Genomic DNA, 21,823 nt, shown 5'->3' on the forward strand with positions numbered 1-21,823 from the left:
TCTCTCTCTCTCTCTCTCTCTCTCTCTCTCTCTGTCAGAACCACAGAACGAGAGAAACTCAACTATGATAACAAGCCCAGTCTACTTTTAAGTAGGTTTAACAGGCGTCCTTGCGGTCCTTTGGACGCTCCATTTAGGGCCGCCCCCGCCGGAGGCTGCTGGAGCCAAGCCAGAGAGGAGCTGCAAAGACTTAAAATAATGGGGCCAAGGAAGGGCGTAATGCCGGGCACTCTTCCAACCCAGTGCGGTTGTTCAAAAGTTAATCAGAAACAACAGCCCCTAAGGTCTGACTCCACTTTCAACTGTAACCTGCAGGTCACAAGCTCCGGAAGTACGGCAACAGGCAAGCCTCTGAAATTTACACTGAAAAAAGCCCGGACACACTTTTTCTCCGCCCACTTTCTACCCAACAATTTGTTCCCATCCAGACACCCACGAAAAGAGCTTTCAAAACTCGCCCCAAAACGTGACCACGGTCTGAATTTCCCCCAAAGGCCTTATTTTCAGAGTCCTTTTAGTTTATTTTTAAACTAAAGATTAAGCTGCCCCTTGGGAAAAGTTTCCCTCAGAGTAGGTGATAGTTTTTCTCCCCACCCCCACTAAAGAATTTATTCCCTCACTCACGTAATTCTTTGGAAGAGAAAACAAAGGCAGCCTTGAGGCCCCCTACTTTTCGATTTTTTTTTTTTTAATAATCCAGGTCTTATGGTTATTAAAAGGGCTAGCTATCCCAACACTAAATTATAAGAATAATTAGAAGAAGTCCGAGGGAGTGACAAATCCAAGATCCCTCATCCTTATTAAAAGTGAGAATATTTCAAGTTTCTAGTTGATGTGTGTAGTCTCTTCCTGGGGGGGATCATAAAACACACTCAATAGGAAGACTCAAAGATTTCCAATTAGTGTGATTCTCAGAGCAAGCTTGTGAGAGAGCGAGGAAACGTTTGCTTGCCTATATAGAAGAATACGGTTTGACACTTGTCGGGCAAAAGTTGGGCATAGCTTGCTTAATTAGAAAAGGTTCTGTTTACAGTCAATGTCTGCCTTCCGATGGGCGGGGGTACGTCTCAAAGAGTGCAAACTGGAACTGAAAGTCCCATTAGCAGATTCAAGCCCCACACGACAAAAGCCTGGGCACGCACCGCGGGTTAAACCTTACACCGCACAGAGCCTTCCCTGCATTTGCACTTAACGTGGAGAATGAAACTATCGTTCTGCTTCACGTTTAACTTATTTATTAAGCTGGGCTTGACTTCCTTGGTCAGAAACCCCAGACAGTTTATTCTGTGTCCCAAGCTTACGTTTCTTAAGGAAATAAATGGCACCGGCTAATATTTTCTTCACACCCTTTCTGCTCGTAGCAGCCGTGCGGAATCGATTGCAACGCAACACCAAGTGGACACCGGGTCTTGAATGGCTAGCTCTTACCTGTTCCATGGCCTCCGGCATTTCAGGCATGATTCCAGAACTATTTTGGGGAACCGGCGGAGAGAGGAATCTGGGCGTTTGGCTTCTCTGGCCCGGTCTTTGTTCGCTCCGCCCGCACGGAGCACACGGACGCGAAAAACGTGAGGCGCAGCTCCGCTTGACCTTTTAAATTAGCATTTCCATTCCAATCCTGGAATCTCGTGCAGCTTTCCACAGTGCAGTAAGCTAGCAGCTGATTCCTCCTGCTAGATTTGAAACTACCCAATGAGAAGTTTCATGTTTAATTGCAAGTCAAGAGAGGATCCATTACTGAAATCCATATGGCAGAACTAAAAACAAACAAATAAATAAATAAACCAACCCTGCAACTCCCTGGTGGAACTTGTTGACTTTGCCTCTTGTGGAAAGACAAGAATGAGCCAACGGTTGGAAAGCACACCGAGCACTTGATTCCTGTTGTGAAATATTCCACATCACACCTTACAGTAACCGGAAACTTGAGTAAAACTCCTCCATTGCTTTTTTTAGCTTAATGATTTCAAATGCCAATTTAAAAACTCTAGTGGTAACAATACATAGATCTGATCATTTCCATTAACTGTGTTTTGCTTAAATTTAGCCAAGCATTAAATACTGCTGATCAGTACTTCTCAGTCCTGCCTGCAACAACACCAACAGAGTACAGCCATTTTCTAGGAGTGAAGCAGACAGCTGTTTTTAGGAGTTTCAAGGAGGATTTAGGCTTAGTTCAGCTTTGAGACACTGGGTTTATGAAACTGCACAAGGGCCTTTAAAACCAGCCCCTGGAAGGAGAGGCAAGATCTCTGTAAGTTCCATGCTTGCCTGGTCTAGAGATGGAGTGTCAGACCTGCCTAGAGAACCCCTATCTTGTGGGGGGTGGGGGAGATCACTCAGCAGCTTTATAGTCTAGCCGGAGGACATATGGTACATGACAAACTGTAGGAGGCATTCAGAGCACCCAACAAGGGTCAAGAAATTGGGGGAAGGGTGTTGGGAAGGTGCTGCATTTAAATACATTTCTTGATTAGTTCTATCAAAAATGCAAAAGCTACAATATCAGGGGAAAAATATAGGGTGATATCTTCAAATATCTCAGATACAACAGTGAAATTAAAACCACCAATTTTTATTAGATAAATTGAAATTCCTCAAAGTGAACCACTTCTGCTTAGTAAAAGAGACTATTAATAAAATACAGACTGAAAAAAATAATTTGAATACATATACCGAAAGAGAACATACTCAGGATATTTGAAGAACTGTAGCTCAGTAATATGAATGGTAGTAAGAGGGTAGCTTTGCTTCTAGGGAAGGAAGTGCCTCTACAGCAACCTGCTCTCCTACCTTCAAGAAATGAAGATCAGACTCACGTTTTTTGCACCTGGTTTTTAAGTGTCTTTAGGTCAAAACAGTGCCTATGTTACTGTGGCTCATTCATTCCTAATGCCTTTACTTGCAAACATTTTCAACAGTTAGAATGTAAGTGCTCTGACCCACTGAGTCATCTCACCAGACCTCTTAATTTGAAATGGTCCAAAACTTAGATAAACCAAACAGTTGTCAACAGATGGATGGAGAAACAAATTAAGCATGGAAATGATGAAACCATTTGTGAAAACGTGTTGGATGTATTCATGAAGAGTGAAAGCATAGACTCCATCCATGAAGACTTATACAGGAGTCGAGTATTCGTAGCTGCTTAGTCCAGTTTTTGACATCTATTCTTTCTGTGCATGTTGCTGTGGGGAAAGGGACATGTGTGACATAGTAAGCGTGTGCGTAGGTGCATGTGTTTGTTTAAGTCAGACTTATAGGAGCTGTTAACTTATAGGAGCTGCTTTTATTCCTGTTTGGACCTAGGTGAGTGAACTCAGGTTCTCAGGCTTGATGGCAAGTGCTTTTACTCATGGGGCACCATCCCTTAGTTCAGAAAGGTATGAAACTTGAAAGAAAACTGACAGTTGTCAACAGATAAATGGATAAACAAATTCTGGTTCATCCAGACTGGATGAACTTTATATTAGTAACTTTATATTACTTAGGAATATAAAGAAATAAGCTACAGAAAGGAATCTAAATCATTTTTTCTGAGTGAATGAAGCTAGGCACAGAGAATGTGATTCCAAAACAGGTGAAAATTCTCTTTGTGAAAGGCATGATCTTGTCTTGGTAGGAGAGTAGGGATTGGCAGTAAAGCCTAAGTGAACTTTCTAGGGAATGAATCGTATCAGTATCTGGAGAGGGTGTATTGCAAACATATAGCCATTTCCCAGAGCTTGTGTTAAAATATGTAAGATCTGCTTATTTTACTCTGTTGCTATGTAGTTTGTATCCAAGTTATTATTTTATAAGACAGGGTCTCCCTATAAAGCCAGGCTGGCCTTGAACTTACATCTTCTTGCCTCAGACTCCCAAGTGCTAGAATTACAGGTGTGTACAACCATACATGGTTATATCTGTATTTAAAAATAATAGTATAATTATATTTTGGATCCTTTAACTCACAACTGTAGACTCAGCCAACATTTTCTAGGATATGAGCCATTGCACTGATAATTGAGTAATAAAATAAGTAGACAATCAATTTCTAAATTCATTTGTACCTAAAATCAATGTCAAAATATACTTTCCTTTATAGGGTTTGTACATATTTTGCAAGTTTGAAAGATATCTTTAAGTTATTATGAGCATCTAAAGCTAAAACCCAATGTTTTCATTTTTTCTTTTTACAAGTTTTGTGCCTCCACAAAAACATAGAAATGAAACGAGTACAATCTAACAATTTCTCTTTTGAATTTCCATACAGCATTCCTTATTTAAAAATCAAAACAAGGGCTAGTGAGGTGGGCTCAATTAGTATAAGTGCCACCAATGTGATGTGAATCAGACCCTGGAGAACCAACTCTTAACAAATTAACCCCAGGCCTCCACAAGTGTGCCATGGTACAAGAGCATCCATGTGTGTGTGCGCGCGCACACACACACACACACACACACACACACACACACACACACACGCGCGCGCGCGCGCGCGCGCACGCACACACACACACGCACACACACTTAATAAAGCTGCTATAGTGATCTTGCTCCCAATATACTGACTAGAGGCGCTCACTCTATTCGAATGAGTCATGTTGAATGCTGCTGCTTTTCTGACAATTTGAGGTGTGTGTCCAAAGACAGGACTAATAAACCTACGAGTGTAACAAGGACATAGGGTTCTAGGATCTCATTTTGAAGGCTTATCATTCTGTGTTTTAACCGCCAGCAGCCCTGGTCCTTGGCACATTCTATAAATGGCTTTTGTCAGCAATGGGGCTTTGGCAGCAGAGAGCAACAGGTTATGGCACCTTTTGCTGTTACAACCTTTATAGTTCATGGATGTTGGGTTCCTTAACCCTATAGTGGAGTGTTACAGTTCTTGCATCGATTACTTAACCCATTAAGTCTTGGTAGCTTTCTCGGACTCTTTTTAGCCATGACAGCTCACCTCTGCTCAGTTCTTTAACTTTACATGTATGGGTTCTTTGTCTGCATCTTTGTATGCCACCTGTGTACAGTGTCTGTGAAAGCCAGAAGGGTCCATAGGATCATTTAGAACTGGAGCTAGACAGTTGTTAGCTGCCATGCAGGTGATGGAATTGCTCTTAAACACAGTGGCATCTTTTTGATGTTTGTCAGCTCTTTACAACCCCTTTCTCATAACTTCTGATCTGTCCTTTCTACCTTGGCTGTTCGGATTCTTCTGCTACTATCCTGGTCCTATTGCCACTGTCACTACTCTTGCCATTGCCTTTGCCACCATCCTCTCTTTTTATTACCAGCGCAACCCACTCTAAGGTTTAGAAGGAGGCAAGGAAGTGACATTTGAGAGAAGCCTAAGCTTCCACACAGAGGCAACAACCACACATTGCTCCTCTGCATAAGGAACTGTGCCTTGTATGGCATAAATTTAAGCAAGTATTCAGATTCACTTTGTGGGCCAGCCAGGAGAGCCCTAGGATACTGGGAATAGCAAGGGCTTTTGTGTAGGGGGTGGGTTTGATACTTGTGTAGATTCAAATGCTAAATACTGGCTCCCCAAGATCTGGCTGCCCCGCATAAGATCCTCACATATACCAAATGATGCTATGGAACTCTGCTCCCCAAGCTAATTGGTAATAAAAGGCTATAGCCTGTGATTGGGCAATAGGTAGAGGTAGGCGGGTTTTTAGTTACCTGGCTGGGAGTTGCAGATAGAAAGTGGGAAGATATGACTGGATGTGGAGGAGGTTGGCATTTGACAGGTGATGTTTGGATAGGGTATAAACAGGAAGTGAACTACCCTAGGTGGTATTGGTTCACCTTGCCTTCCCTGCTGATCATTGTTGTGACTTGCTAGAGAGAAATGCACCATTTGTAAATGGCAAGTGGATCAGATGACTGCTGCTGACTCATGTGAACTGAACTGCTGATATCCTGACAATGCAGATTGGATTCACCCCAAAGAGCTACTTCTGAACTGGTCTACATCCTCCTTTGACCTTTTATGGTGGGTGGTAGGCTAGAAAGGAGATTAAAGTGCTTAAGTACACTTATTAAAGTAGGTTTTGAAAAAAGGGCCTACAGTAGTCTTGGCTGGCCTGGGACTTGCTATGTAGATCGACCTTATGTGATCATCTGTCTCTACCTCCAGAATGCTAGGATTAAAGGTATGTTCCACTAACCCTCGCATAAGTCAGGTTAAAAAAAAAAAAAAGGAAAGAAAGAAAAGGTATCATTTATTATTTTGGGGGAAAATTAGGAGGGAAGGTAAACACAATCAAATAAATCTTAACCAGAAGCAATACTGTAATTCATTAAACAAAGATTAATCACTGTTGGGTGTATGAGTTTCTATATTACTTTATTTTATATTACACACATATTCAGAAGATATGCAGATGACAAATTCTCTAAACATCTTACAAGTAAAATTTTTCAGATTTGCTTGAGAGCCTGGGTATGTGATGTTTGCCTTTAATCCTAGTAATTGGGTGACATAAGCAAGGAGATCTGAGGTCAAGTACTCACTAGTCCAAGGAGGGAGCTCTAGGATAGCTAGGGCTATACTGAGAAACTCAGTCTCAGAACAAGGGGGAAAAAAAAATCCAGATTTCCAGTGTGTCTAAAAACTAACAGGCTAATCTTTAAAAATCTTTATAGATCAAACTATGTGTCTTAATTTAGAACTGGGATAGAGTCAAGGAATCTGGAAATAAATAATTCTGTGACTTAGATTTAAAAAAAAAAAGAAAGAAAACCCAAGGTGACTGTGGAGTTAAGGGTGTCCTTATTTCAGGCTGAGGTGAAAAGGAGAGCATCATTAGTAAATCAAGGCAAAGACAAGATCAAGCCAAAGCGCTTTAGCCTTTCGACTCTTTACTGGAATAGAAAGAACTCCAGGGTTAAGCTAAAAACACTGAGGGAATACAGAATAGGGGGAAATTTTTAATACTGATCTTAAAAAGTAAATTTGATAGTAGTGCAACGTATGCAGCAAAGCAAGCAACGGTTCAGAATGAGGGGATACAGGTGAAGATTAAGGAGACACATAATAGAAAAGAAAATGTCAAAAGACAATTTGATAATGTACTGACTGGTTTTGTGTCCACTTGACACAAGCTGGAGTTATCACAGAGAAAGGAGCTTCAGGTGAGGAAATGCCTCCATGAGATCCCGCTGTAAGGCATTTTCTCCATTAGTGATCAAGGGTGGGAGGGCCCACTGTGGGTGGTGCCATCCCTGGGTTGGTAGTCCTGGGTTCTATAAGAAAGCAAACTGAGCAAGCCAGGGGAGGCAAGCCAGTGAGTAACATCCCTCCACAGCCTCTGCATCAGCTCCTGCCTCCAGGTTCCTGCCCTGTGTGAGTTCCTGTCCTGACTTCCTTTAGTGATGAACAGAAATGTGGAAGTGTAAGCTGAATGAACCCTTTCCTCCCCAACTTGTTTCTTGGTCATGATGTTTGTGCAAGAATAGAAACCCTGACTACAACAGATAACAAATGCTGAATTACCGTTTCATATACCTAAGAATAGGCAGTAGAAATTAAATACATTACATAATATACTATAAACATAATATCAAGAATAATGAAGAAAATAATCTTCAACAAGCATTTCAGATGAATACTTCCATGATTCTTGAAGTTGCATCTGAACTCAGCAGCAGTTTGGGTTGCCTGAAAAGAGTACGACAAAGAGCTTTAAGTCTTTTATATTAAAACTACTAACAGATGAGCCAAGCTATGGATGTAGCTCAGTGTACAACTTGCCTAGCATGTTCATGGGCCTAGAAATAAATCCTTGAAAAATCAAACCAAGTCAAATTCCTAAGCCATTAGAAACTAAAACTAGACTTACCTTCTTAAAGACAAAGTACCTTAATTATAATATATATAATATACATATATATTACACACACATATATTACAGTACATATATACATATATACTATAATATATATTCGGTATTTCAAGCAGTTAGGGCTTAATTGTGAAATATACAAAGTTTCTGTCAGGAAAAAACTTCTCTAAGTTTGAAATGTAAAAGACTAGTATGGATCTAAGACATACTTCGGTTTCAATGTGGGCTCTATACAGAGGGATTGACCTTTGGCAAAGAGAAATGCAATTTAGAGGGAATAAGGAGGGAGGCTGGTGGTAGGAGCAATAAAAGACAGACTATAATAAAAGATGCAGTGGAGATTGAAGGACAGGGGATGTGGATAGACAGAAGCAGAGTAAGGAGGAGAAACTGGCATTACACACATCAACTTGGTTAAGAATTTCTTCTATATTAGAAGATACCAACATAGTTCCATAGGTTATAAAAAGTTATGTCACCAACTGCCATGAAAACAAAGAAAAGGAGAGTGACAGGAGCGTAAGTACACTTTTTATTTTTTTTACCTTCTTTTAATGGGGTCTTGAGGGTCAAATTCTCCTTAGATTCATGACAAAAAGCCTTGGAAGGGTCAAAGCGCTTGATGCCTAGAGCTTTATCCAATTCTCCCTGAAGTCTGTGCTCATTCTGTTTCCTTTTAACAAGCTGAGATCGGAGTTTTGACACCTCCTGTGAAAGAAAAATATAAATAATCTCTAAAGTGCATAGTGGTTGTCACAGCTGTAGACATATTCCAAAAAAGTTGCTTATGTATAAAAGCTAATGGCAAAAATAGCTATTACACATTCACTAAGACTGAATTACAAAGTGATTTGGAACAGCTCTGGCAAAATATTTTAAATTTTCTCATCCTTCTATAGTTATGGGTGCACTTTTCTGATCAAATATGCAGTAAAAATAAATTGCTCCCAAATCAGCTTTTGGTTTGACAGCCTAACAGTTTGTAGCAGGCTTCCTAGTAAAACCAGACAATATAAAAAGGCAAGCAATTGTGTTCTTCCTCTGGAGAGTGTCCTAAAAGCAGAATAACAAAAGAAGAAATAGCTATTCAGAAAGACCCACATTTGCCTGGCATTTGAAACCAAAGAACTCCTTCCCTCCCTACTAGAAAACCACATCAGTAAGAACACGTGCTTTTCTTTTCCCCAACTCCTCAAACACTCCTAACCAGTTAGAGCCCATTTTGCTAGCAGCCCCTACTTGCTGAGATGACAGATATCTGTGGGCTAATTATTAAGGCTAGAAGATCTTTTTTGCTTATCCACACTTGTGCAGTTCTGGAATCACTGGGCCCGATCAACACATAACAGCGGTTCTAAGGAGATGCAAAACTGAGAAACTGAAGCTATTCCTCACTCCCTTCCCTTGTAAGTCACTAAGACCCACAGGGCCAAGGGCAGAGGTAGCACTAAGAGAGGGTTACCTGTTCCCAGTTTCTTGTGCTAGAGTACTAGCTCAGAGTTTGCCCAAGGGGAATACTGCACAGAAGACAGAGGAGGGTAGAGTCCTTAGACCCTACAAACCAATCTGTAGATCAGAAGCTCCAGTGATCTTAGGCTCAGGCCTACCTTTTCCGATCACTTCACTGCCTGGGCTAAGCTTTGCGCAATGGCTTCCAGGCTGTCTCCCACCTAAGGAGCTGTGGCAGGTTAACTTCAGGCTCCTTGACTTATGATTGTTTCCCAGTCACAGGCTTCCATGGCAATTTACTTTTAAACAATAGGTTCCTTCTCAAGATGGCTCCCAACCCGTCCTCTCAGTAGTACAGTGACAAAATGGACTTCTTTTCTGTGGACCAGTCCACAGGGAACTGCCTTCTTATCAAATCTCAAAATTCGACTGGAGATGTGTGAGTGCCAAAGGCTTATGCTGATGGAAGATTACCAGGCTCTTTTCACTCATCAAAGTTCTTCAAAAATGCAAATTAGCATTACTACACAGTCCAACTTACAGCTTCTGGGTATATACCAGAAAGAATCAAAATCAACATACTATAAACACCCATATCTCAGGTAATGTAACTCATTGTTTTGTATAATATATGCCAAAAATAAAATATAAACTAACTTTCTAAAAAGAAAGAGAAATTAAATAATCATTCTTTCGAATACTGCTTATCTTCATGGTATTTACAAATAGGAATGGCTTTTTTTTTTTTTTTTTTTTGGTTTTTCGAGACAGGGTTTCTCTGTATAGTCCTGACTGTCCTGGAACTCACTCTGTAGAATGGGCTGGTCTCGAACTCAGAAATCCGCCTGCCTCTGCCTCCCAAGTGCTGGGATTAAAGGTGTGCACCACCACTGCCCAGCGGAATGGCTATTTTGTAATTAGAAATGAATGTGTAAAATTTTCTACATTTTCCTACTCTAACAGCCATTATAAAACTAAGTAAAACTGAATATCCATCTGGTCAACACTAACTAAGTAAGTCTGTTAGTTCTCAGATGAATTTTCCCCTATAAATTGTTCAGTTTTTTTGGTTTTTATTATATCTGAATATGAGCATTATTTTACGAACCGATTTGAGTTGGCTGTTTTCATCTTTCAATTTCACAACATGTTTGATTTTTTGCTTTAGATTCTGGTGACCCAGTAGCTGTGCATATGAGTCTCTGATTTTACTTAGCTGTTCCTGAGTTGCACCATGCTCATTCAGCAATGCCTGCTTCTCTGCTTCAAAGGCATCCAGTTGTTGCTGGAAAAGATAAATTTGCATATGTGAGTACTGACACCAATGCTAACTTGCTGAACATGTGCAGTCTTTTGCTCCTGCCTCACATTAGCATGAGCATTTGTGAGCATGCTTGAACTAAACTTTTCCGACATCTGCTTCCATTCCAATGAGACTTCCTTTTGGTTTGTTTGTAGGCTTGTTTGCTCATTTGGCAATAGTCTCACTCTATAGTCATGGCTGTGCAGGAACTTACAATCAGGCTATCCTCAAACTCAAGAGATCCACTTGCATCTGCCTCCTGAGTACTGGGATTAAAGGTATGTGCTACCATACCCGGCATTTTTTTCTTATAAAATGATCAATGTATTGCCATGTATGATGGTCTATGGTCATAAATTCAGCATTCAGGAGGTAGAAACAAGAGATCAGGAATTCAAGGACAAATTGAGCTCCGCAGAGCATTTTAGGCCAGCCTAGAGTCTCGAGGGAAAAAGATAGTCAGGCATAGAGGCTGATATTCTTCTCTTTTTTTGTTTTTGTTTTGTTTTTTTGAGACTGAGCTTCTCTGTATAGCCCTGGCTGTCCTGGAACTTACTCTGTAGACCGGGCTAGCCTCAAACTCAGAAATACGCCTGCCTCTGCCTCCCAAGTGCTGGGATTAAAGGCGTGCACCACCACAGACTGGCTGAGACTGATATTCTTAATGCTAGAACTTGGGGAGTAGAAGGAGAAGGAGCACTTTAGCTCCCAGGCTGGCACAGTGAGCACCAGGCCAGCCTGGGTTACAGAGCTGTACCTTATCTTAAACACAAGGCACAGTGAGCACCAGGCCAGCCTGGGTTACAGAGCTATACCTTATCTTAAACACAAAGATCGCTCCAGTAACTTGAGAAAGGCTGGTATAGATCATATCAAAATACACATCACAAAGTAACAGATAAATAAATGATTGATGTTCCCACCAGGAGAGCCTTCAGGACTACTAATTTCAAGTTGTTCATTAGAAAGCATTTTTTATATTTTAACAACTACATTAAAATTTAGTGTCTACTCAATTTGTCAGTTGGCTGGAGAAATGATAAAATAGTAATGCAAAAATACCATTTTCATCACTTTAGTTTTGGTTTTATGTAGTACTGGGAATTGAGCCTTGGCCCTTGTATATGCCAAGCATACTCTATCACTGAGCTCATTACCAGCTAAAACCTGAAAACTACTGTGACCATGAAGAGGTACTACAGAAGCACCAAGTCATAGTCAAGACTAACAGGGAAGAAATACATTCTTAAAACAGATCAAAATAGGTTTATTTAACTATTTTTATTTCATTTAATTTTATTTTATGAGTATAGGTGTAGTGCTACATGTATGTCTGTGCAATACAGTGCCCAGAAACCCTTTAGACGTTGTTAGATAGCCCGAAACTGGAGTTAGAGCCAGTTTGGAACCACCATGTGGGTAGTGGGAATTGAACCTGGGATCTTTGGGAGAATAGGTAATAATCCTATCCACAGAGTCATCTCTCCAGCCTACAAGTAAGCTTAATAACAACAAGCAACAAACCTGAAAAGGTTTAGTTTTTTCATATAGTTCTTCATATAGGAGACGCCATTTATTAATTTCCATGGTTAAATCTGTCACTGTGTTTTCTTTCTCTGCTGTTCTGTATGGGAAAATTAAATTAAAAAAAATTATCTCTTTTCAATTTGTTACAAAAAACCATGTTCCGTGGCATTCAAGGTCTAGCCTGACTCACCTTTCTCCTTCTTCTTCTAGCTGTTTCCTAAAGTATTCTTCTTTTTGTCCGAGTTGATTTTGCAAATCAGTTATTTTCTCCAGAAATGAAGATGTGATTTCTTTAATTTCTGCTTCTTTCAAGGTTGATCTGTTCTGCAAATCTTGAACCATCCTTAGATTTGAAAAAGAAGAAACCACTAAACATCTGATAGTGATTTCAATTTTTACCCTCTTCTTTTTGGAAAAACAGAACAAAGAACAAACAGAAACAATTCTTAAAAATTGCAATTCTAACTGGGTATGGTGGGATTCTGTCTTTAAAATGCAGCACATAGGAGGCAGAATCAGAGGGATCTTCATTCAGAGCAGCCTGCTTTACATAGCAGGTTCCCGCCAAGACTAGTGAGACTCTGTCTCAAAACAAACAAACAATTGTAAATTTTTTTAATGAAAGTGCTTATTACTCACTTTGCATATTCTTGATTTGTGCTCTCAGCTGTCAACATCTGTTGCTGAACATCTTCTACACTTTTTTCAGCCATAGCTACTTTTTCTTGTAGAGTCAAATTCTCCAGTTTAAGATCTTCTATTTCTTTAAGTGCTGATGACTTATAGCTTATTAGAGAGAAAAACAGTTAACACTTTTTCCTTACTACTGTATACACAAGGTTCAGATTTTATATACTTCTTGGTAGAAGAAAAACTTTATATTCATGCACTTACACAGGTAAGAATTTAGTACTCTGAGTAATGAGTTTAGATAACATTGTCTGTTTATGTGTGTCTTGTCTATGAACCACACGTGTGTAGTGCATGAAGACTCAGAAATAACATCTGCTATTCAGGAACTGGAACTGGCTGAGCCACCATGTGGGTGCTAGGAACTGAACCTGAGTCCTTAGCCAGTGCTCTTAAACACCAAGTCAACCATTTCTTCAGCCCCAGTGACTTTTTTTTTTTTTTTTTTAAAGTAAAATAGTGCCAGGTATAGTAGCATATACCTTTACTCCCAGCACCTGGGAGGCAGAGGCAGACAGAGCTCTGTGAATTCAAGGCCAGCTTGGTCTACATAGAGAATTCCAGGACAACCAGGGCTACAAAAAGATATCCTTTCTCTAAATAAATAAATAAGTAAATAAATGAGAAAGAAAAGAAAATATGAAAAGTATAAAGTAGCTGCGGTAGGAGTAGAGGGAAATGTGTATAACTGTGTACAGTATGGAAACAACTGTTTCCCAAGAGGATAGATGTGAGAGGAATAGAATTTTGTGCTAAGATGGTGCTGGGAATTGATAGTTAATGAAGAAAGTTGAGTATCCATGAAGTTGTTTTCTTTTTGAATTATGTACTTAAAAAAATGACTGCACATCAAAATGTATTCATATTGACCGAAAACATTACTAATTTTCTCTTTTGCATTCTGATAGGGTCACACTCTCTATGCCAGGTTCAACTAGAAACAACTATGTAGTTTGGTCTAGCTTCAAGCTTACTGTAATTGTTTTAGAATTCCCAAGTGAAGCGAACTCACTTGTGAGCCACCAAGCCTAGCCAAGAATAACTTCAAAAGACAAGGAACAAATGATACAACTTCAGGGCTCACTGAACATTAAAAGGACCAAAATATTAGCTTCTACACACAATAGAGCATTCCGAGGTAGGACTGCCATGCATTTCAGGCTGGTCTGAGGTACACAGGTAGTACCAGGCTAGCCAGTGATATCTACCAAGGCAAGAGTATCTAAGAAAGTTGTGGGGAAGGGGGGAAGGGAGGCAGAGGGAAAAAGAAAGAGAAACTAAGAAATTATTGAATAAGCAGGGAGATAGGATAAATGTCAGTGCTAAGATGTTAGATGAAGGACTAAAAGCTTTTGATTTTTTGTTTTCAATGATGCTATAAGAAAAGTAAGATGGTGGTGCTAAAGGTGCAGGAGGTTTGAACTGGATGGTAGGAAAGGGAACATCTACATAAGTATAGGAAGATTACTAGATGGCGCTAAGTGCCCATTTAGAGCCAGTCGAGGAATTTAAGGTAATAGCAATCATCGTCAATCGGAGTGCTTTGTTCATAGATATCTGTTGGTAAACACTTCTCTCCATTCACGTATTCACCTGTAGGTACTACAAAGAGAAATACCTTTCTAGTTGAGCAGTGACGTCTCTCAGAGTTTGTGCTGTGTCATTATACTTCTCTTGCACAATCAAGGTGGCTTGGGTGTGAGCAGCAGTACATTTCTCCAGTTCAACTTCCTTCCTACGAACAAGAAAACATTACTAATGATCCAAAACTATGCTCCATATGTCTCATATGATCCTCTGCAGTAACTGCTGTATGGTCTTAAGATATACACTTATCACTTCATCTCCTTACATGATGGTTTACTAACGTATTTACTTGCTTCATCTGTATCTATTTTCACTGGGATTTCTTTTCATGTCTCCTAAATTATGTAGGTAATACAGAGGAAAGAACCAGCAAAACCTTTAGAGCAACCTATAAAGGCAATCTTACAGAACAGTCAGGTCTAAAGCCTGAATGCAATGCCATCTCAAGCACTGAAACTTAAAAAACTTTAATTCCTTGTATTGAGACAGTAGATACTACACATAGTTAAAAACACTTCATATCAAAAACTCTCTGTGAAGGTAGTTATAATACCATGTGCAATGATGTTATTAGTCAATTTTCTTCTTTGAGCTAAGATCTTGCTATTTAGCCCAAGCTGGCCTTGAACTCAGAACCCTCTAATCTCAGCCTACAAGTGAAAGGATCCCAGATGTCCAAGCCTAATTACATTTTTAACAGTTTTGTATAGTAACAAATAGGTTTTATGTAATTTTTCTAGATGTATACTACAAATCTCAAGTATTTTTTCAAATATTGTATATTAAACTCTATAACATGTTTGGATAGTGATATGAGCTTATGAAGGATCTCTAAAAGAATTTGGTGGTGAATTAAACACAGCACAATTCTAAGTGAACACTCAAATAAGACAAACGGTAGATCAAAATCATCGCACGAGGAAGATGAAAGCAAAAACAATCAATTGCTACTAAGTGGTTTGTAATAAAAATATTTTCCTTGTTCCTTAGAAGAGTGATTTTCTGATCTTATCTTGTTTTTTAAACAGAATTTTTTTAAAGATTTATTTATTTATGTCTATGAGTACACACTGTAGCTGTATAGATAGTTGTGAACCTTCATCTGGTTGTTGGGAATTGACTTTTTTAGGACCTAAGCTCACTCAGGTCAACCCCACTTGTTCTGGTAGACCCCGCTCACTCAGGCCTAAACATTTATTTATTATTTTAAGTAAGTACACTGTAGCTGTCTTCAGACACACCAGAAGAGGGTGTCAGATCTCATTACGGGTGGTTGCGAGCCACCATATGGTTGTTAGGATTTGAACTCAGGACCTGTAGAAGAGCAGTCAGTGCTCTTACCAACTGAGCCATCTCACCAGTCCCTGTTCTTGTTTTTAAACAGAGCCTAAAATGTCCAGTACAGGAAGGACCTGAAAAAGCATCTTACATAATACCCAGTGAAGCAGCATGTGAAGGTGGCAAGACCATTTCTCTGGGAATCACAGAGTCAACTAGTTAAGCCACCAAATAAAGACCTTAGTGTAATTAGAACTCTTTCAGCCAGAGTGAAGGACTCCCAAGCCCCCTTTAGGAAAGGGGTTGTCTACTCAGTTTATTAGGGTTTATTTTATTAGGGTTATCTACTCAGTTGATTAGGGTTCCTGTTCCCCCAAATCGGCTATAGTTAAGAATAGTTTCTATAATAACACCTTTGTACTGTTCCCTAAAGTCAGGGAATATAAAGACCTGGGGTGCTTTTTGTGAGGAATCACAAAAACAAACAAACAAACAAACCAAAAACTAAACCAGAGAGATTTAGAAAAGTACTCAGCTGGGCAGGCACGAGACGCACAACACCACCACAGGATCATAGCCCATCCAGGCAGGCACGAGACACACAACACCACCACAGGATCATAGCCCATCCAGGCAGGCACGAGACACACAACACCACCACAGGATCATAGCCCATCCAGGCAGGCACGAGACACATACCACCACAGGATCATAGCCCATCCAAGGAAATTGTCTCCTTGATGGCATTTCAAGACTTAGATGATGAGCTTATTTGTAGTTTAAATTCAATAATCAAATTGCCAGGGCCAGAAAAAAGAATTTGCTGTGTAGCCTGACCACCTATGTCTGACCATTGACACCATGGCAGAGAGGAATGACACCTAAACTTTGTCCTCTGATCTCTACTCACACCTGTACTCTCACATACCACATATACCTGCCCAAGAATAAGAAGTTGATATATTTATTTAGATTTGGTTTTTCAAGTTAGAGTTCTGTGAAATCCTGGCTTTGTAGGCCTTGAACTCACAGACATCTGCCTGACTCTGCCTCCCAAGTATGAGGATTAAAGGCATGTACCACCATGCTTGGCTAAAATATATTTTTAAAGTAAATAATAAAAGATAAAAGAATAAAATTGTCATGTTTAAATTAAATGCAGGTTCTAAAGAAAAAACGTTTTTGTTTTGTTTTGTTTTGTTTTGTTTGTTGTTTTGGTAGAGGTTGGTTTTTCTTTTGTTTGCTTTTGTTTTTTATCAACATAGGGTTTCTCTGTGCAGCCCTGACTTTCCTGGAACTCACTCTGTAGACAAGGTTGGCCTTCAACTCAGATCTGCCTGCTTCTGCCTTCCAAGTGCTGCGACTAAAGGAGTGTGTCACCACACTCGGCAAGAAGAAAGTTTTAACAGGCATTATTATTATTATTATTATTAGTAGTAGTAGTAGTATTACTTTTAATAAGAACGTTGTTTTTGAGTATATATTAGTTAGTTCTGATTGTTTTATTTCTGCATTTATTTCTCTTTGAGATAGCAGTCCATTCTACAACACAGGCTGGCCACAAGCTCACTGCACGTACTCTTCCTGCCTCAGCCTCTGAAGTGCTGGGACTGCACGTCTGAGTCACCATAGCTGGCTTTCTGACTGTTACGTCTGAAGCAAGATTGGTTAAGCGAATAAAGGCACTTGTTAACCTTGGCGATCTGGGTTATACTCTGAGGAGCCCACGTAGTGGGAAGAGAAGCAGTTTCGGAAAGTTGTCCTCTGACTTGCACGAGCAAGCCGTGATGTGTGTGCTTGTGCAATGTACATGGGTACACACGCACAACTAATGAGTGTCTGAATTCTCTCAAGAAAGCTATTTAAAACATTACAAGGTTTAGATGTTTTCATATATAAAACAAACTGCTTTAACTCTGATGTCTAATGACTTTTAAAAAATGTGGTAAGTAAAGAATCACATAAATATGTTTTTCACTTTAGGAAAAGGGCTTTGTTTGTTTTATGGAGCCAAAGTCTCACTGTTGTAGCCTAGGATGCCTTGAACTCAATGTGCAATCCAGACTAACCTCCAACTCATCCTCCTCCTGCTTTAACAAACTCTTGGGTCCTGGGATTAAAAATGTACCAGGCCAGTTTTTACTTTAACTGCCATACTTGTTTACACACATAAATGTGTATGGGTAAGTGTATGCATATTCTTAAAATGTGTTTCCCTTTTTTACTTTCTAAGATAATTCCAACCTCCATGCATGTACTGGGGTGACATGAGAATTCTAAGAAAACAAGCTAGAAAATAGTTTCTATGTCCAGGCTTGCATAAGCACAAGATCGTATTAATACAAACTCTTGCAGCAGGTCGTTCAGCCGCTTCAGTTGTTCTGCAGTTAACTTGGTTTCCTCTTCCAGCTGTTTAACCAGCCTTTCACTCTGCTCCTCCTTCTGCTGGACTGCATCCAACTCAGCCAGAGCTAGCTTTAGCTCTTCTTTAAACACATTCTTCTCAGAAGTCATTTCCTCTTGGAAAGAGCAGAGCTGCTGTTGAAGCTTAGCAGACAGTTCCTGCATTCAGGAAACCACAAAACAATTAGACACCACATGAGGACCTCTCCTGGACACAAGAAGGAAGGACAGCTAATGAAGGACGGCAACTAAGCTAGGACACTTAAAGAAAACAGAAAATACAAACATCATGTCCAATTTCCAGAGAAACAGCCAAACTGATTTCCAGAGTGGTTGTACCAGCTTGCAATTCCACCAGCAATGAAGAAGTGTTCCCCTTTCTCCACAACCTCTCCAGCATCTGCTGTCACCTGAGTTTTTTATCCTAGCTATTCTGACTGGTGTGAGGTGGAATCTCAGGGTTGTTTTGATTTGCATTTCCCTGATGACTAAGGATGTTGAACATTTTTTTAGGTGCTTCTCAGCCATTCGATATTCCTCAGTTGAGAATTCTTTGTTTAGCTCTGAACCGCATTTTTTAATAGGGTTATTTGGTTCTCTGGAGTCTAACTTCTTAAGTTCTTTGTTTATATTGGATATTAGCCCTCTAACAGATATAGGATTGGTAAAGATCTTTTCCCAGAGGACCCAGCTATACCACTCCTGGGCATATACCCAGATGTTCCAACATGTAATAAGGACACATGCTCCACTATGTTCTTAGCAGCCTTATTTATAATAGCCAGAAGCTGGAAACAACTCAGATGTCCCTCAACACATTAATGGATACAGAAAATGTGGTACATCTATACAATGGAGTACTAGTCAGCTATTAAAAACAATGAATTTATGAAATTCTTGGGGAAATGGATGGACCTGGAGAATATCATCCTACACTACTGTAGATGCCAACAAGTACTGGCTGACAGGAGCCTGATATAGCTGTCTCCCGAGAGGCTCTGACAGTACCCAACTAATACAGAAGTAGAGGCTCACAGCCATCCATTGGACTGAGTACAGGGTCCCCAATGAAGGAGCTAGAGAAAGGACCCAAGGAGCTAAAGGGTTTGCAGCCCCTTAGGACGAATAACAATATGAACTAACTAGTACCCTCAGAGATCCCAGGGACTAAACCACCAACCAAGGAGTACACATGGTGAGACTGATGGCTCTGGCAGCATGTGTATAGTAGAGGATGGCCAAGTTGGTCATCAATGGGAGGAGAGGACCTTGGCCTGGTGAAGGTTCTGTGCCCCAGTGTAGGGGAATGCCAGGGCCAATAAGCAAGAGGGGGTGGGATGGTGAGCAGGGGGAGGGGGGAGGGAACAGGGGATTGTTTTAGTTTTTTTTGTTTATTTTCTTTATTTTTTTTCTTATTTTATTTTCTTTTTCTTTCTTTTTTTTTTCTGGAGGGGAACATGGGAAAGGAGATATTGTAAATAAGAAAACATCTAATAAAAAAAAGAAAATACAAATACCATATTCACTTTCCCTAGATTATATATTATAGTTTAACACTGGAATATGTAATTGCTAGCTCTTTTGAGTATAAAATTGTCACACTGTCTTTTTTATATCTGCTTTACAATTGGCTTTTATGTATATTTCAATATATTCTATTTTCATATATTCTTCAATATACTCTATTCAGATAGGGTAAAAATATATTATGATCTCAATGTTACATGAAATGTTTAAGATAAATACATTTCAAAGTTATTTAACTTTAATCATCGAGAAAAAAATATTAAATTCCAGATTTTAAGTGCATATTAGTTTTTACTAGTCCCTATGCTGAACTCAGTTTTCCTCTCCAGAGGCAACTTTTGGTTTAGAGGACATATTGCCCATATATTTTCATACACGTATATATATTCTCTGTATGTAAAAATTTTGTAAAATCATAGTTGACATCTTTCATTTCCTGCTTACAAGTTATCTGAATGTCATGTTAGAACTGTCTGTTTCTATTCCATGACCATGCTTGTTTGTTTGTATTTATTGAGCTTTTCCCCCCACTGATATGTAAGATGTTCTTTATGTAACCTGCATTTTCAAATTATTGGTTTTTTCCTATTATTATACATTCTCTCTCTCTCTCTCTCTCTCTCTCTCTCTCTCTCTCTCTCTCTCTCTCTCTCTCTCTCTCTTTCTCTCTTTCTCTTTCTTTCTCTTTTTCTTTCCCCTTTCAATCTCTCTGTTTTTGAGACAAGGTTTCTCTGTGTACCATGGCTGTCCTGGAACTCACTCTGTAGACCAGGTTAGCCTTGAACTTACAGAGATCCACTTGCCTCTGCCTCCTGAATATTGGAATTAGAGATGTGTGCCACCATGCCCAGCCTAGACATTCTTTTTAAGATAATTACAAATACATAGCTCATTTACTTAATACAGACACACACACACACACACACACACACACACACACACACACATATTCTCCAGGGTTTTCCAACATAAACAATTATAATACAAATAGGTAGTTTTTTTTAAAAAAATAAAAGTAGCTAGCTACCTTCTCTTGCTGCAGAAGTGACTGGCTTTGCAATTCTTTTTGTTGCAGCGTTTCATATTCTTGCCTTTCCAGAAGCAGCCTCTCTGTTAGAATCTGTATCTCCGCACTGAGACTTTCAGCCCTCTCTCTGTCCTTGCTGACAAGATCGTCTGTAAAAGGAAAGCAGGAAACATCCATCACTCACTACTGTTAAGGGACCCAGTTGCTGTGATATTTCATTGCTTTGGCACACTATACAGATAAAGCATTTCCAAAGAGAGAGGATGATTATAGTCATTACCTCATTACATTCCCTACACAGATATTTAGTTTTGAGTTTGCAGAAATTACAAATGTCACTCAGAGAAGTCATCAACTCTTTATTTTCAAAGAATGCAATATATCAAAATATAAAGAAAACATCACACCATTATAAAATTTCTCAAATATAGCACAGGAATTTTTGTTATTTATATAATTATGAAAATGTGTATTTTCTATAGACAGTATCTAAGCCTTCATAGAGCAAAGTGATAGAAATAGCACAGTACCTCTTTCTGTTTCAAGCAGCTGGCATTTAACAGTCAGGTCTTCTATTTGCTTAGAAAATGTAATGTTTTCCTCAAGAGATTGCTTAAGACTTAAAATCTCACGATCCTTCTCTTTCACATCTTCTTCTAACTGGGCAATATCTAGTTTGTATTTTTCCACTTGATCAGATGCACAGCTGTATTAAAAAATATTTTGAAGAAAATTTCTCTTAAAGTATTGGAAAAACATGTTCAATAAAATAAGGTGCTTTTGTTTTCAATGTGCAAAAAAACCGATACTGATTCCTGGGTTTCCTATGTGCCAGGTACATGCTCTACCAACAAAGTCATATCCCAAACAAGTAAAGTTCATTTTATTTATTAAATTTTCATTTCAATTATTTATTTATTCAATGTGTATGGTTGCCTACATGTATGTTTGTGTACTACATGTATGCAGTGCCCACAGAGGCCAGAAGAGGGCATTGGCTAGATTCCCTTGGGCACTGGAGTTACAGATGGTTGTGAGCCACCATGTGAGTACTGAGCAATGAAATGGATCTTTTGGAAGAGCAGCCAGTGCTCTTAACTGCTGAGCCATCTCTCCATCTCAGAAGTTAACTTTTTTGGGGCGGGGGTTACAGGGGGAGGTTCGGGTTTCTCTGTGTAGTCCTGGCTGTCCTGAAAC

The 21,823-nt window shown here is 39.5% G+C and overlaps 2 protein-coding genes across 2 annotated transcripts in view; both read right to left on the bottom strand.

Moving 5' to 3' along the window:
* Mat2b (methionine adenosyltransferase 2B) overlaps positions 1–1,824 on the bottom strand; it is a 26,010-nt gene extending 24,186 nt beyond the window's left edge. The window contains exon 1 of the mRNA XM_031353086.1: positions 1,429–1,824. Coding sequence (XP_031208946.1) covers positions 1,429–1,458 — 30 coding nt within the window. The 5' untranslated portion in view covers positions 1,459–1,824. The remainder of the gene's footprint in view (positions 1–1,428) is intronic.
* A 5,511-nt stretch (positions 1,825–7,335) lies between these two features.
* Hmmr (hyaluronan mediated motility receptor) overlaps positions 7,336–21,823 on the bottom strand; it is a 30,727-nt gene continuing 16,239 nt past the window's right edge. The window contains exons 9-18 of the mRNA XM_031352636.1: positions 21,157–21,332; positions 20,627–20,775; positions 18,017–18,231; positions 14,423–14,539; positions 12,754–12,900; positions 12,305–12,457; positions 12,112–12,211; positions 10,393–10,569; positions 8,381–8,543; positions 7,336–7,651 (exon numbers count right to left, since the gene is read on the bottom strand). Coding sequence (XP_031208496.1) covers positions 7,632–7,651; positions 8,381–8,543; positions 10,393–10,569; positions 12,112–12,211; positions 12,305–12,457; positions 12,754–12,900; positions 14,423–14,539; positions 18,017–18,231; positions 20,627–20,775; positions 21,157–21,332 — 1,417 coding nt within the window. The 3' untranslated portion in view covers positions 7,336–7,631. The remainder of the gene's footprint in view (positions 7,652–8,380; positions 8,544–10,392; positions 10,570–12,111; positions 12,212–12,304; positions 12,458–12,753; positions 12,901–14,422; positions 14,540–18,016; positions 18,232–20,626; positions 20,776–21,156; positions 21,333–21,823) is intronic.

This window comes from Mastomys coucha, unplaced genomic scaffold (genome assembly GCF_008632895.1).
Source record: "Mastomys coucha isolate ucsf_1 unplaced genomic scaffold, UCSF_Mcou_1 pScaffold5, whole genome shotgun sequence".
Lineage (NCBI taxonomy): Eukaryota > Metazoa > Chordata > Mammalia > Rodentia > Muridae > Mastomys > Mastomys coucha.